This window comes from Micromesistius poutassou (assembly GCF_964030765.1).
Source record: "Micromesistius poutassou genome assembly, chromosome: 2".
Classification (NCBI taxonomy): domain Eukaryota; kingdom Metazoa; phylum Chordata; class Actinopteri; order Gadiformes; family Gadidae; genus Micromesistius; species Micromesistius poutassou.
This window is the reverse complement of record NC_140272.1, coordinates 2,650,845-2,667,571: the sequence shown is the minus strand read 5'-3', so window position 1 is coordinate 2,667,571 and position 16,727 is coordinate 2,650,845. Positions and strand designations below refer to the sequence as shown.

Below are 16,727 nucleotides of genomic sequence, written 5' to 3'. Positions count from 1 at the left end.
GAGCGAGACAGCAGAAAGCTCGTGGATGTTTGGTCTAGAAATGGTTCATTAATGTTGGAGCATCAATTTGGCTTAACAGTTTTCCGTGACATCGCATGCCGTAAACAAGCAGTTGGCCGGATAACCGGCAGAGACCGGATAAGAGGATGGGACGGCTATAGCCTGGATCTCGGTTTTGGATGGTATATTGAGTTGTGAATATCTGTGCTACTTTTAGTCACTGCAGACCATTCTCATGTTTCCCTGCGTTTGCCAAACCCCTGTCTGTGTACAGATGAACCTGCAGCGACTTGTGCCAAGACATGTATATATAGGCTATACATAAGCAGTTCTCACGCTTGCACTGCAAATGGTATACTGCATGGATTTTCCGTGACGCTTTAAAATCATTGGTTGATAGGTGGATCGGAAATAACTATTGAATACCAAAAAAAAATGCAGAGGTGGGCATTATGTGAAGAATGAGCTTAAAAATAATAAACTGTAATAACCTTGCTTACCCTTCCTTATGCCCTGTGCCCAGGTTCCCCCAGTGTGCTCAGGTGCTACCCCCGCCCTTGAGGCCTTTGGGTGGGGCCTCGATGCCCACGCTCCCCGCAGCTAGTGGACACCATGAATACCTCTGGGACTGAGGAGCCCTCTCTCCAGCCAGGCAGCGGCCCTTCATCTGCCGAGCCTCCGCGCAGGGGCCGGGGTCGACCTCGCAAACTGCCGCAGGTGGGAGCCCTTTTCCAGATCGGGGATTTGGGTCTTTTTACTATGAGCCTACCACGGTTTTTATGAAGCGGAATCTTCCCCCGTCGTAAAGTTATGTGCAACTCCTCCGCCACACTGGGTTTTCCTCTGTGCAGTTTTCCTATGTGTAGACTACAGTTCAGCAATCTGGCCCCGCTCCCATGCGCTCTCCTTCTAGGAACATACGGGGCCTCCGATCCCGAAGCGACCCAGAGGAAGACCCAAAGGCAGCAAGGACAAGGGCCCCCGCACACCACTGAAGGTACAGCATGTCGCTTAGGGTGCTCTGGCCAACACAGCCGCCTTAACCGCCTCATCGGTCTAAACAAGCCGCCTCCGTTCAAATCAGCGTTGCTCATCTTGGTCAGTTATAATGTGGTAACTCCAATGAGCGGCATACTGGACACTCAGGCTAGGAGCCCAGCCTAATAAGAGGTACAGTTCAGTACAGCCCAGATTGTCATTGGAGCAGAGTAGTTGAGAAACTTTGGGGCCAAATCCTGAATGTAAACCGAAGCATTGTGTCGCTGCTGGTACGTTTGTCAGTCACCGATTGTCAATATTCTTCAGACCTTTAACCTGTAGGCAAGGGTATATTTTCATGGCAGCAAAGTAAAATATGCTCTACATATTTTAACAGTAACATAAAAAGGAAACTCAGGGCTGGCTATTATTTGACAGCAGCATTCAATTAAAGGTATAGTATGTGACATTTCTGCATTTAAACATCCTAAAATGACCTAACCTATGGTATATATTTTGTTGAGAAGTTGACTTACATTGTCCAAATTGTTTCCAACAATGTTCAAACGCAGAGAAATACGTATTTTTATTCACGTTAACATCCGTTACATTTAGTCGCATGTCAATGGCATCATAAGACCTCTACTCCCTAATTTCCGGGGGAATCACAGGAAACAGTACTCCAGTTGAGACCTCATTTATTAATATGATAATTCAATATCAAATGTGTTTACCAAGATGTGCTACTTTGACAACTGGCTTTGCAGTGTTTCACGCACAAACTTTAACGGGTTATTTTATGTTTATAAAAAGATCAGTCCGAGAGAACAACGCCATCTGCGATCGATAGTGTTTCCCATACATTGAAAAAAATAATACCACCAAAAAACTCCTTCACGGTCTAAATCTCAATCTCGATCTCTCAATCTCAACCTCGAATACTAATGTATTTGTATTGTAGGCGATTTCCTGGTGTGAAAAAAGTCTGCGATAGTGCCACCCATGTACACATGCGTTGAACGTCAGTTTAATCTGTATTATATGTGACACCCAAATTAGAGCTCCATTGGCCTCTCAGTTGTCCTGCACTTCACTGTTGTAGACCTAGTGGGAAACACTCAGAAACAGATATTTCAATCCTTTGGGAACCTTTTGAAAAGCTAGTCGCTCTGATTTAATTTAATTTGAGTTAGGCTGCTGTCGAGGAAAGGGTACTTTGATGCCCTGTTGTGTAGATATATGAACCAAACGATGGCTCTATGGAGAGGAGTGCTGCTCCCTGACCGTCTCCTCCTCTACACACACTCATACCGGGGATCAAGTCTTTAGTTCCCCGTATCATATCGCTGTAATTCAGAGCGCGAATATCTGTGGAATATCCGATGTCTTCCACACGCGCACACACTCGTCACTGTGAACATGATTACTGCCTGAGTCACGTCAGATAGATTTTCACGGGCAATGCTGGTGAAGACAACAACTCCCATGATCCCACATTACTACGTTACTACGTCAGTAAACTACGTCATTAAACTATGTCATTAAACGACGTCTTTTGTTGTTGTTTTGGTTGAGCGACCCCTAGCGGAAGAAATTGCATATCAAACCTTTTAAGTCCTTCGTACCTTCGTAAATATTGTACTTACCATCTCATTATCTATCTCCAGTCCAATTACAGCTACCTTTTACTTAAAATAAAAGAATAAGATGTGTATATTATTTGGAGGTCTAGTCTCAACCCGTTGGTAGAATTCATAGTTGTTGCACCAGTGTGAATGTACGCTGATACACGTTGTCTATTATTATATATTATGTTATATTATTATTATTATTATATATATGACTTCGTCATCATATATCTTGCACTTCTATTTTTTGGTAGTTTGTTTTAAAATTGGGCAGATTCTAATGTCCGCAGGACTGATTAAGCTCCCATATTGATTTAATAAAAAATGTAACGCAACTTTTCGACCCTGTTGGGTCTTCTGCAGGAAAATAGTGAGTAGTCACTATTTGCCTGATTAAATTATTAAATTAATATCTATATTAATTTATTTGTCCTGCACCTGGCCAGAATGTGGGATGGGCACACAGCTACTATTTTGCAGATTTCTAATCCAACATTTCCCAAGGTCTCTGTATTGGTCACTCACTGTGCCTCATTGTGAACGCCATTGTTTCAGGCTAACTCATACCAGCACCTAACCGTGGTTTATGTTCTTCTGCATGATTTTTCTTTCATGTTTATTTTTAAGTATCCGTCTAAAACAAAACACGGTACATCCTTTTGTAAATTCTGCTGAACTGTTTAACCGTAGCAAGGAGTAACAACAAAAGAAGCCTTCTCAGAAGTTCTCCTTTCAAACACACGTCTTAAGCACATACTTGTCTCTCTCTCTGCCGCAGAAAGTAGAGCCACAGCGGGAGAAGAGGCCTCGTGGGCGACCGAGGAAATGGGTAGGAGACGATCTCTTGACACGCAGAGACAAGAAGTGAATGGAAATGACCCCAGATGTTTTTATCAATGTGCAGCCGTGCAGGCCAGCGTTGTACTTCATGTCCAGTAAACCCATCACCCATCTCTTCACAGCCTCAACAAGTAGTTCAAGTGGAGGCGGAGGAACACCAGGTGAGATATAATGAAATGTATTATCATACACTTGTTTTTAGATTCCTAATGCAGGCGCAACACCTTCAACTGATGTTTCCTTCCATTTACGGTTAAATTAATGCACATCATATTCATTGCCATGTTTTCAACGTCAAACCCTTTTATGTGTCCTATAAACAAACACAATTGGATATTATTCCCCAAAATATTGGAAAAAGCAACGCTGCGCACTTGTTGCCCACGGTCACATCGACACATTACGCAAACCATCTCCACCCAAAAAAAGCCAGTTCCCTTGATGATCTTTGCGTGTCTATCATTCACCCGTCAGCGTCTCTCATATGGGCTCAAAGGCACTTCAAGAACTGAAACCGTTGGGGCAGACGCGCTTTTTCAGATGTGCACACATGCAAAGGGGAAGAGTGAGTCAATGTGGAGAGGGGAAATCTGGTCTGTTCCCCTGTTCTCTCGGCTTCCTGACATAACCGTCCTTCGCCTCACACTCTCTAAGATCTTTAAGAGCAGGGACCCGTTTCCCTGCAGGCACCTGTTGATTCGCAGAAACACACTCGCAGTCATTGTGGTACCGGGTGATTTACGATACAGCTTGTGGAATTTACACAGGCTAGAAACAGAGAGTGAGAGAGTGAGAGAAAGAAAGTGACACAACATGGAGAGATAGTGGAGACCCAACATGCAGAGAGCGAGAGACACACGCACACACACATACACAATATGTAGCAGAGCGAGACTGAGACAGAGACACAATATGCAGCCGAGAGAGAGTGACAAACACACCCACCCAAGATTTAACAGAGAGAGAGATAGAGCGCATACAGAGAGAGACACACAGACACAAGATGAAGCAGAGACAAAGAGAGAGAGAGAGAGACACACACACACACACACACACACACACACACACACACACACACACACACACACACACACACACACACACACACACACACACACACACACACACACAGAACACACCCCACACCAAATACCAGAGCCAGCTCAGGAACCAAAGTCTGTGTTTTTTGTCCCTGCTGTCCTAGGGCCCTCCTTCAGACACGGCCATGGAGGGCCCCTCTGAGCCGCATCCATCTCAGGTTCCAGCAGAGGAGGAAGTGGAGTAGATAGACAGCTTCTCCTACACCTACCTCAAGGTTTGGCCTCAAACAGATGGGGGTGCAATCTGCCCTCACATCTGCTACGGGGGGCTTCAGAGGAATTACAAAAAAGTGGTGTCTCTATCTTGGGATATTTACGTAGTGTTTGTTTTAGTTTTTTTTAGTTGAGTCGATGATGTGCATAAATTCATTGTTTGCAGTTTAAAGAATTTTGGTTTCACATAGGAGGTGATATGGCTTCGTGTGTGTGTGCGTGTGTGTGGGTGTGTGTGCATGTGTGTGTGTGCATGCATGTGTGTGTGCGTGTGTGTGTGTGTGTGTGTGCATGTGCGTCTGAGTCTGACAGTGTAGTGTTAAGCCCAAATCACACTTCTCCGTCGTGCACGTATGCAAAGATCCACAAAGATCACGGCCCTTCACCGGTGATGACCTCCGTGTACAAACGTGCAGTTCACCCAGAGTTTAGCCAGGATTCGCCCTTCTCTGCTGGGGTATGCGGCAAAGAAACACTGATTGGTCGACCAGGGAACATGCGCGTTTTGTTTCCAACAGCCAGACACGAGATAATTAATAATTAACCCACCCGGTAAGATCAAATCACTGTATTTTCAGTTGGTTGCGATACACTAACAGCTTTTCAGCAGTGCATTTTACAAGTGATTTTACCCGTTATCACGTGGATAAATAGCTTTTTCAACACATTTTCAATGGAGCCGACTCGCTCTCGCATTTCCGTCTCTGTATTTACTCATTGTTTTGTGTACATTTGTGGTCTGAAACGCAATGCTGCCCCCTTGTCCCTACATGTTATCGGGACAGGGAAGTGTTAAGGCTAAAGGCCAATTTCCACCGGAAACGTCACGGAAGCATCACGGCAGCGAAGCGGCTGTGTTCCGTACTGCAATCCCCACTGGAAGCGGTCCGGACACGTTACGGCTGCGACGTCACAGGACAGGACACAGTGTTTTTCCACCTCGATGATCAACAATTCATCATCCATATTTCAGCTGTTGACTTCTGACTGAACTCCTGACTGACTTTTCATAACGTTAATGTATCAATCAGCGGGAGGAGCTCCTCTGGGAGTCCGCATACGGCAACAATCCCTTTCTCCTCCTGTCGCTGTTCAGAGTCAAAGCCAAAGTTCCTTTCCCCCAATTCCTTCCCCACCATGGCCGAGATAACCCCCACTATGAGTCTTTACTTGTTGTGGAAGTACCAGAGAGTCTGAGACCCAACGCAGTCTTTAAGATTCATAATATCAGAGAATATCCCCGTCAGTTCGGCCGCGGCGCAATGAATGAATAAAGATTGTAAACACGTCGGAAGAAAAAAACATTTATTTTGACAGATGTGCCCGAAGTTACTACTTTACAACCTCCTCCTGACCAACATTTAGAAAAACATGTACTTTCAATTCAGCCTTGGGTGAATTCGAAGCGTAGTGTGTTGGACTGTTTTCAAAACGGGTAGGCTTTTAGATTAAAATAAGTAATTCTGTCTGTGAGTCTGTAGCAAATCCTACATCGTTATTGTTGTATTATTCAACCATTAGCAAGGTGACACTGATTAGCTATTGATACCATAGATAGACTGTATAATATTACCGTTAGTGAATTGCATAGAGGTCGAGCTCATGAATATTCATAAGCAAATGCAAACTGATTGGCTGTAGAAGTGTTCTGAGACACGGCTGCGAACCGGCAACTTTCAAAATTAGAAGAGGCAAGTATCGTAAACGAAGTGCCGGTTTGGTGACGGTTCCGTGCCGTGCCGTATCCAGTGGAATATCCTACATTGACTATAATGGTTTCTATTGTCTTCGTCGAACGTTTTACTGCCGTGACGCTTCCGTGACGGTTCTGGTGGAAATTGGCCTTTAGTCACGGTTCCACGGATGACGCAACGCAAAGGGGGTTTACGGACCCGTTACCTCCTTGCAGACCCTCCTTGCGTCCACCGAAAGGGCATGACATGCGCCTCCCAAAAATTGTAACCTTGCGTCGAGGCTACGCCCAGATTGGTCTGCTAACGTAAACCCGATGTAAACCCGATGCAGAACCAAAGCAGGTTCATGACAGCGTCGAAACGACTGCGTGGTCATTGCATTGCGTCAACGTGGAACCATAACTGAGACTTTAATGCAGACACCTCTGCAAACATCTACATCAGGTCTCTGAGTCCTGGAGCAGATCTTAGCAAACGTGGGACACGCACGAAAGTGTGAATTCAGCTATAGTGTATGGAGCGTGTGTAGGGATGAGGGATGGATGGATGGATGGATGACGAGAAAGGAAAAATTGGCACTCACATAATTTAACTAATATTTTACTATTTTACGCCAACATAGTATATTAAGAGTCCAAGCCCCACTGTGCCAAAATGGAGTATTTTTGACACTGACATTATTGTGGTACAATATTTACGGCGTGTGCTTAAGAAATTGTTATGAAAGTACATATGACAAGTTTGATTCCAAAAATGTTGGTGTCCATTCTTGGGAAGAAAAAGAGAACTTCTTTGTTCAATGCTTATAACTACATTCTCCAACTGTCACAAGGCCTACTATCCCCATTGTCTTAATTTAACTCATCTAACATGTATTACTTGTCAAATTTGCCATTGATAAATCATTCAGGAATTTCTGGTTAACCACCTTTTGGAATGCAACTTTTCATATCAAATATGTTGACATGTTAATTTACTACACTCAGGATTATACTTTTACGTTGTGTTTTTTTCTCTTTACCACCACATGTTAACCTCAGGTACAAAACGTTTCAGGAAACTGTCGGAGGGTCTGATCAATATGATTATTGCGATGTGTTTGTTGTGCATTTCCGATCTGTATTTGACGTTCACAAATTGCTTTGACACAAAGACCTCATGTAGACCTCTGATACACGCCGATTTACCTCACATTCTACCTCACTTATAGTACAGATCAACACACACACACACACACACACACACACACACACACACACACACACACACACACACACACACACACTCTAACTCACGAACGTGTGCAGACACATCTAACTTCCAAGAGTCACATTGCATGGTTTACACATTTGACAGGAATCTAAGGGGGAAGGGTGTTAAGTTCAATCCCACGTCTCAATCTTTTGTTTGTTTTGGCAAAATCTGGCAAATCCGACGCTCTATTAGGAACAAAATCTGAATCAGTAAGCCGGCTATTTGGGCCTTTTGGGTGCTACGTGTGCAGCATAAATATTATTGTATTACCAAAGAAGTCTCTAGAACGGCTCACTGATTGGCTGATTGAGTGTTGCTCGAAGCCTAGTTACCCGTGTCCGACTGGTACTGCTAGACTGGTAGACTAGCGCCATACTTGAGTCCAGTTAAACCCGGGTCGCGACCTGGATTGTAACGCCGGTGAAATGACACAAATGAGCCTGTTAATTTAGGGCCTGCAACAGGTTTAACCCTGATCACTGGAAAACGGTTGTTAACCAACCAGCTCCTTTCCAGACACCTGTGAAATATTAGACTCCCATTGAAATCCAACTGTCAATATCAGTGTCTGTTTTGTACCTAATCTGTGTTTGAACCTCAAACAAGACTGGCATGGTTGTCCTCACCTCCGATCAGCCATTCGTTTACCACTCAATGAGATATTTGTAGAGGCTGAACTCATAGTTTCACTTGAACTCATTATTATTTGTACTCCTTTTACTCCTTTGAGATCTTACAACAGCAATTGCATATGTCATTATGTGTTTTCCTTACACTGTAATTCATAACGATGCAAAATAACGTTTTTAAAAGATGCAACCATACTAGGTAATTTACTTAGGACAGAGTCCAGAATAATTTATACAATATTTTGGGAAACCATTTTTAACAATTTAACGTTTACCGTTTTTAATTCTTTTTTTTTTTTTTTCAAATCAAAGCTGGTTGACTACTTTTCGTTTTTCATCATTGTTTTTCATCAATATTATCATTATCATCATTCTTTTTTTGCATAGGCCTATGTGTGAATTATCCACAAACTACTCCAAATTGCAGAATAATCAAATTTCCCCATGGATTTATTTTACTCTATAACATTATCTTAACTTGAGCACTATTGGGAGAACTGCAACTAAAACATTAATAGATTTACTGTAGGCTACTTTTGGTCCTTTTGAACTGATTTATTTTGCTTAACTCTTTTTCCAATAGACTTCCAATGCAAGTTAACAGCATCTCAGAAGAGTGTTTAGTTACCATGACGATACCTCACCTTTAACCATACGCACAATTAATCTTGATGTGATCAATCTTGTTATTGAAAAAGAAAAGATCATCTCACTGCAAATTGAGGGACAGCCCAAAGTAATACAAATACTTCACAATGCTACAGTGTCTCTGGGTGTTGGTGGAAATGTCACAACGCTAGATGTGTACTCTTTTGAATGATTAAAAAGTAGAATTTTGTCAAAATGTTTTTTACTTAAGAATTTATCCGTTCATTTCGTGCTTGACTCTTTTTCTAATTATGCACGTTTTATATGTGTCATCATCCGCTGATATAGATTGATTTACAGAAACAACCTGTGACCTTTTTTATGAGCCTATACTGCATTTTTTTGTCTTAATCTGCAGCCATATCGCCAATAAAATGTTACCAAATTACTTCTGTCATGGGTTTGTTAGAGCAAAAAACAAACAGAAGAGTTTGAGTCGGTTTATTGTGTCACTTTGACAAAGCACTCAAAACAGTCAGTCAACACATCATCAAAAACACTGATTGGAAGAAGAAGTGCCCGGTAAAGGAAGTGATGTCAAGTCTACAAAATGAACCCTAACACGAAACGGCCAAACCTACACACCCCCAACCAATAAACACTCAGAACCAAATGTGCACTAAGATATCAAAAGGTACAGATATATCAACAATGACACCAACATAAATAACAACAGACATGGTGGGCGTGTCTTTGTCCGTGTGTGCCGAAACTACTAATAACAGTGCAAGATCAATACAACCCCCCCTTTATTCCCAAATATCGGTCACCCGAGATGACGTTTGTGCAAACGAGAAGCTGAAACTAGGAAGGGGACGGTTGAAGTGAGAAAGTACCATCATTTGAATCCCCCCCACCCAGCCACAACCCTTTAAAAACACAAACGGTGCGCCCATCGTCTGCTCCCTTTACATCCAGTCTGTTTATTTTCCACCGTGGTCCTCCTCCTGAGTGACAGGTCCTCGCAAGGAGCAGGGCCGCCCCATGACATCCAGCAGGCCAGAGGGCCAGAGCAGGGCGGTCCTCCTCACGCATTCAGAGCATTGGCCACGTCTGTGAACACCAGTCGACTGGGCCTCTGGGTGGAGCCTTGGGAGGTGGTGAGGGTCTGTGGGGTAAGGTGGGGGGTGGGGGGTGGGGGGGTGGGGTACACTTCAAAGTTAGAACAACGCTTTCTCTGCAGCTATGAGGCGGTTAAACATATATCTAAGGAACATAAAAGGGAAAAGGAGAACATTTGAACTCTGCGATATTTTAAAAAAGAGGTCAGTATTCAGGAAATTCTTAATATTTGTTGGTTAATGGAAAGGTGATGAAAATGGATTTAGTGCTTCGGGTTAATAGGATCGGAGTTGAAAGACCACAAAGGAAACGTAACGAAACCAAATGTATTAGTACACACACAGGTCAAGAAAGAAGGTAGAGGGATAAAGTGTGTGTGTGTGTGTGTGTGTGTATGAGACGTGTGTGCGTGTGCGTGTGCGTGTGCGCGTGCGTGTGTGTCTGTGTGTGGGGGTGGGTGGGTCTGAGTGTATGTGTGTGTGGGGGTGGGTGGGTGAGTTTGTGTGCGTGTGCGTGAGTGTGTGTGCGTGTGTGTTCCAGCATTAGGATTATTAAAATGGGTGCAGTTTGTGGCTGTGGCATTAATGTAATGATAGGGTTCAAGAGGAGTTAAGAACAAAAACAGGTTCAAGACACACAGTGTAGTCAATACTTTACCATGTTTTTCTTTTACCATTGTGTCATTGTTAAAACTTAAAGAAAATATAAGAAAATAGTCAATAACAATAGCAAAATCACAATATCAATACCAGTTTTTTATGTGAAAAGTAAAAACATTTAATTAGAAAAAAAAAAATAAGATTCACAAAAACACAAATGACCAGATGTTAAACTGGTTAAACGTCAGCAAAAAGTTACTTTAGGGTACTAAACAGCTGTAATTTGCCTTGGCAAAAGAAGCCCAATTAATATTGTGTGTATTGCTGATACAACCGTCTATAACTTCTGTCTTAGAGAATTTCTTTTAAAGGAACCATCTTAGTTACTCAAAGCACTGACGTCGCTTTTTATAATAATCCACTATTCAGGGACGACTTTTGTTTCCATCAAGACAGAAATACAATCCGTTGCGAGGACTCTGTATTCACCCAGTGTTGTACTCAAACATATTGGTAACCCAACGCGGTGTGTGGCTCTGGCAGTCCTCACCTTGCTGTTGGGGCCCAGGCCGCCGTCTCGGCCGTGGTCCAGTAGCTCCTGCTCCAGCAGGTCGTCCTGCTCCTCAGCTGGGTCAAAGTTATACATGGGCATGAGCTGGTGCCTCAGCTTCTCCAGCCTGTCACACAGATAACACAGGACCCTGTAAACATGGACACTTCTGCTTGTCATGGAGGATTACACAGGAAAAGTAGCATGCTAGGCCAGGGGACTCACCGCTTTCGCTTCCGAACATACAGCATCTGAGAGCAGTGCAGATTAAAAGAACATTGTCAGTGAATTGTACAAAGAAGGACTAGACACGACCATCCCTCCAGTGTCTTTAAAGTGCATACGTTACACTGCTAAGATTAGGGCTGTGCAATTAATCCATTTTTTATAAAAAAATTTAAGGGGAAATTTCAAAGTTTTCAGTTACAAAGTGTTTTTTTTTGGAGAGAAACGCTGAATAAATGCATCATGTTTTCAAACTCAAAAGTAATCGTTTGAATGATCGCGATTTCAATATTGACCAAAGTAATCGTGATTATGATTTCTTCCGTAATCGTGATTATGATTTCTTCCGTAATCGAGCGGCCCTAACTAAGATAACAACGCATTCAACTTAGACCAGGGTGGGTTTCTTACGATGACCACCGCCAGCGCGATCACAGTGATGATTCCGAAGGGCAGCAGCACCATCCCCATCCCCGCGCCCTCCACCAGCATCTCCGGGAACCCCGTGGCGTTGAAGGCCGTCGTCTCATTGGTCGAAATGGACACCGTCATCAAGGTTGTCCTGGAGGTGACGTCGCCCCGGTCGTGCGTGGTCGCGAGGACAAACGGGTTCACAGAAGAAGACGCGGCGTGCGTGGAGAGAAAACCGGCAGTCGTTGTGGTGGTCGCCGAAGCCATGGCCCCCCCCCCGCCCGCCCCCTTCCCCCCCCCCCCCACCCCCCCCCTCTGCTGTTAGGCAATAAACCGATGTTCAGTGATGCTCTGTGCGGACGCTCCGGGGCCTCTCAGTCTCCAGTGTGGGTCATTGCAGACACAGGTCTCCTCCCTCGCTCTGCCGGGGTTCCCTGGGGCATGGGTGAGTCTTTGGATTGGCGTAATCCCTGGAGGAGAAGACACCATACTGGAGTCACATCCTCTCTATCAAGTAGGCGATTCAAAACAGTGGTGACAAAGCACAGTGTGTCTCCATACTAGTCCCCGATACTAATGTGAGCACAGCATCCATTTGTACAAGTAACAATGTGACAATTCTTTTCAGGGGATTTGCACACACCAAAGGGTTTTTTTGTGATCGCAGCCCACCCCCAATTTCATCCCACTGATACCCCTAACTGAATATGCCAGCAGTTATGTGGTATGTTGTGGGCAGGATGTGGGTAACAGTTGCTGAAGGCTGAAACCAACGTTAAGAAATGGATGCCACCCAGCAATCCAAACTCTGAATCTGTCTTCAAACATTCAACTAGACGATCCCACCATCTTACCACTGAATGTAAACAACGCTCATAGAAATATAAAACAATACCTGCATTGGCCATTCAAATAGGAATAAACCCTTCAGGTATAGCTATGCCTATTACGAGGCCATGCCTTTAAGGAATATTTTCAGTAGGGTAAATTGTATGAGTGAATCTTTGTTCATGTATAATTTCTACATCTACTGTTATCAAAGCCCTTTGTAGTGTCACAGGACACATGATCCACTCTGCCTACCTCTGAGCATACAGCCTGCCTGCACTTCTAATGAGGAACATGTGCGAGCAAACAACCAATCAGAACCCAGGGATATACCCACTCATTACCACTGTCCCATTTAAAAGCCCTAATAAAAGATTGTGCACAGAACATGGACACAACCCTCAAGACAGTCATCATTATGGGAATCATTTTTATGGTCCCACTTCTCTGTGTGCTATTGCTTAACACAAAGCCACACACACAGCAGACTTATGTGAGCTGCAGGGCTTCTAATCCTACTGATGTGACCCTGCTTTCATGTGAGTCCTATCAGATTAGTGAGGTATACATACCTTAACGCACAATGGGAACAGCTTGAGGAGGAGCCTACCGGGCCACTAGCAAAAGAGAGGGAATTTTTTTCATTTGAAGAGGGAATTCTTCCCCCTCTTCCTGTGGTTTTCTCTGTCCTTTCTCCCAGTAGGAAAATATATACGCCACTCAACACAGGCTGTTTACTTGGAAAAACACCACCATTTTCTTCTCCTCTAACCAAGAAAGCCTAGCCCTGGCTTACTCTTCATTTATTGGTGTGCCTTTTCTAAGATCTGGGATCCTTTCTTGTGTTTCAAATGACAGCTCCATGGATGCTGCAAAACACAGATGAGTGCTTCCAGTTCACGCCCCCCTGCCACGCCATTGGTCCAATGCCTTCTAGAGGATGGATACAGTTGGCTCCCTTAGCTGCCTGTTTGGCTTTGCAGGGATGAAATGGGATTTAATGGCTCTGCTCACCAGATGCTATGTGCGTAACTGCATCCGGGTGGCAGGGCTGTAAAATTTAACCCTGTGATGTCTTTAAAGCTGTCTTACAGGACATTACTTCTCTAATTGATAGTCCTTTATTTAATAAACATTCCTTGGTCTTCATTTGTTCAACTGTAAAACAGTGAATGTACTGGCAAATATTTTCATTATTGGATACATACAAATATGAACATTTAAGGAAAAAAACACAAAAAATAACAATATATATTACAGATAGCTTTATTAACAGCTGGTTGTCAGATGTTATTACAACACACCTATTCATAAGACATTTTGATTTCATTTTTTCACAACGAGCAGTTTCTCTCTTAAGGTCGACACATTTTGAAGGAATCTCCGTCCATCACAGCAAAAAGTTCTAAAAGAATACATGCAACCGAAAATAAAAAATGTAATTATATTAAAGAAAATAAATGAACATGCATAATCTGCATTAAAACATTGTAGGTCTGGTAGCATACCCTTTAAAAAAAAACACTCAATGAATATATGTATTGCATTTTTTATTAACTAATAACGTGTTAATATAATTAATGCCAGAGTAGGTTCGAATAGTAAGTCTATAGTGTGCCTTTGATTAAAATATTAAAGTAATTCCAAAGAAATTTGTCTGATAAAAATGAAAACTGCAAGTTAAAATAATTTTTATATAACCTAGCCCCTTTGATCATTTAATAATAGCTTGAAGAACTTGACATAATGAGAACAATGATCTTAAAGTGACAATGTTCGATTTGCGCCTCTGTCGGTTGCTATCATCTTAATGTTGTGGCCCCTGCCAATTGCTGCGGTTGCCAGCACTCACTCCATAACAACCAGCAGCCAAAGCCAACAGCTACAGTGGTGTCAAAACTCAATTGTGACAGTTCTTCACTTGTCTCCATCTCTCATATTCGACAATATTAGTTCTGAGGTATTTTCGCGGCTGAAGGCGCTGGACATGTTGTTAGCTCTGCCCAAGCAATAGCACCGTTTGGTGGGGAACGCTGGTGTCATTTTAAACTCCTCTAGACAGAACAAGCACGCCCCCTGGAGTTACTACAAATGAACTAAACACAGGATTTTACTCCTGCCCGCGAATGCATTGGCTGAAATTGAATGTATGGCATTGTTGCATTTGTAGCTATCAGCATGTAGTTCCTACTACATATTCATTTGTACATATAGGCCTATATAAGTAAATATTAAATAGTCACTTTCAATTAATATTAATTGCTCCATTCATAATAAATATCTTTACGATTAAAATACAAAAACTAAAAAACACAACCATTTTTTATATTGTAGGCCTATATACTCACGACAAATAAGTAGGATGTTTTATTCCAAATAAAAAAACAAATCCCTTTTCCCCCAGATAAAAACAATTCTCCTTTCTTGGCAAATAAAAAAGTTATTGAATTATTAGCAACATATACTTCATAGTCCATCTCCATCTTTATCGGCCTCCTTCCTGATCTGCTCTGCTTCTATCTCATTGAGTGGTTCCCCAGTATTCATAAAAATATATCTAAATTGTAAATATAAATAAAAAGCAACATTAGAAAGATTAAATGAATCCACATACATGGTAATAACACGTGTTGTAGTGTTTGCATCCACATCTTCCTTACTTAGGCGTCTTTGTCGAACACCTTGAAAGAATCAGAGTTCAGAATCCTGATTTTAAGTACCCTCATGAAACAATGCCGTCAGACCAAGGAAGCTTTCAATATTAATCGTCCTTTACCTGCAGGTTTATAGAAACACAAACCACACCAGCAACTCAAATGGAATGATCTGTTGAACAGTTTTCCCATATTATTTTATATAACTTCATCTTAGAGCTGTAACATCGAAAATGTATTCTGAATCCCCCCCAAAAAAGAACAACAAAGACAAATGTTCAGTAGAATTCTGTAGAAAACCATGTGTTATGGGACTTCCCCTAGATTTTGCAAAGATGAGTTCAGCTATTGGTTGTAATGACAGACCAATAAATTATACAAGTGAATCATACAGCATTAACTCTAACATATAGAATATAAAGAATATACAGTTAGACTCAGTTAACCTAAAAACATTGATTAATCCTATACTAGTAGTCCAATTTTGAAAGTATAATGTATTGGTCTCTGTTCGAGTCTTTCACATGGTAAACCTGTGTGTTCTCAAAGTATAGTGTATTTACCTTTTTGGTCCATGTCTTTGGCCATTTGGCTTAGCTCTCTCATGGTTAGGTTGACTCCCATTAAACTCATCAGTCTCTCCAGTGTCTTCACCTCTCTGTTTCCCTCCTCGTCAAACATCTCAAACACACCTTTGTATTCCACGATCATGCTCCTCTGTGTGCGGAAATTAATCACATTGTTATTTCAATTCAATTCAATTCATCATATTTAAACAAGGAATTTATCTGTATAACTTGAAGCACAGTTATTTGTGGTGAATATTATAGTTACTGGTGTCTAGTTCAAGCCAAGGAGGGACTTACCATATTTTGACTTGCTGACAGTTGAGCATAAGTTTGTGGTTCCAGCAGTAATTCTAACATGAGAGTAAACCCTAGCCAGGCCATTAAGGATACACTTTGGGTATCCCTGGAGTTTAGTAAAGCCCACACCATGGCCATTTAGGGTCTTCAAAGGATAAGCTTGTTGCTCACCAATTAGGAATCTGCAAATAGTTTTCAACCAGGGAATGACGTTAACTATTAAGAATAGCTCATTGAAAAGTATGCCTTACTTCATCAAGTGTGGTTTATTGAAACAAAACCATTTGCAAATTATATTGTTGAAAGCAGTGGCAGAAAATTATTAGAGGGTAAAAAATATGTTATCCATGAGATGCATTTTTGGGACAGCGTCACAGGCTCCACCTTTAGGACTGAGTAATCAGCTCTTGCTAGGACAGCCGCAGGTGTGGTGTAGTCCCCAGCGACTGGTGATTACCTGGGGACAGAAGGGATTAACGCAGAAAATCATGGCAGCGTTTATCTATCTACATAGAGCGTCGAGGAGGTTTCAGTCATTGTTAATGAAT

At 42.4% G+C, this 16,727-nt stretch overlaps 3 protein-coding genes across 3 annotated transcripts; 1 reads left to right on the top strand and 2 right to left on the bottom strand.

The window, feature by feature from the left end:
* Positions 1–612: 612 nt before the first annotated feature.
* On the top strand, positions 613–4,731 carry LOC311339159 (uncharacterized protein; the record flags this gene model as incomplete). Its single annotated transcript, XM_084464529.1, has 5 exons — positions 613–717; positions 914–997; positions 3,385–3,435; positions 3,569–3,607; positions 4,651–4,731. 5 exons carry the CDS (start codon positions 613–615, stop codon positions 4,729–4,731), a joined length of 360 nt encoding a protein of 119 aa, XP_084320655.1.
* A 5,185-nt stretch (positions 4,732–9,916) lies between these two features.
* Positions 9,917–12,098, bottom strand: cUnh3orf18 (chromosome Un C3orf18 homolog; the record flags this gene model as incomplete). Its single annotated transcript, XM_084463895.1, has 4 exons — positions 9,917–10,092; positions 11,196–11,322; positions 11,421–11,446; positions 11,832–12,098. The coding sequence occupies 4 exons, from the start codon at positions 12,096–12,098 to the stop codon at positions 10,012–10,014; spliced, it is 501 nt and encodes a 166-aa protein (XP_084320021.1). The 3' UTR covers positions 9,917–10,011.
* A 124-nt stretch (positions 12,099–12,222) lies between these two features.
* Positions 12,223–16,024, bottom strand: LOC311339158 (calmodulin-like protein 6; the record flags this gene model as incomplete). The annotated part of the gene is given in 7 exon segments (XM_084464528.1): positions 12,223–12,301; positions 15,274–15,320; positions 15,323–15,353; positions 15,355–15,371; positions 15,375–15,427; positions 15,430–15,435; positions 15,877–16,024. Coding segments are annotated over 7 exon segments (381 nt in total).
* Between the last annotated feature and the right edge of the window lie 703 nt (positions 16,025–16,727).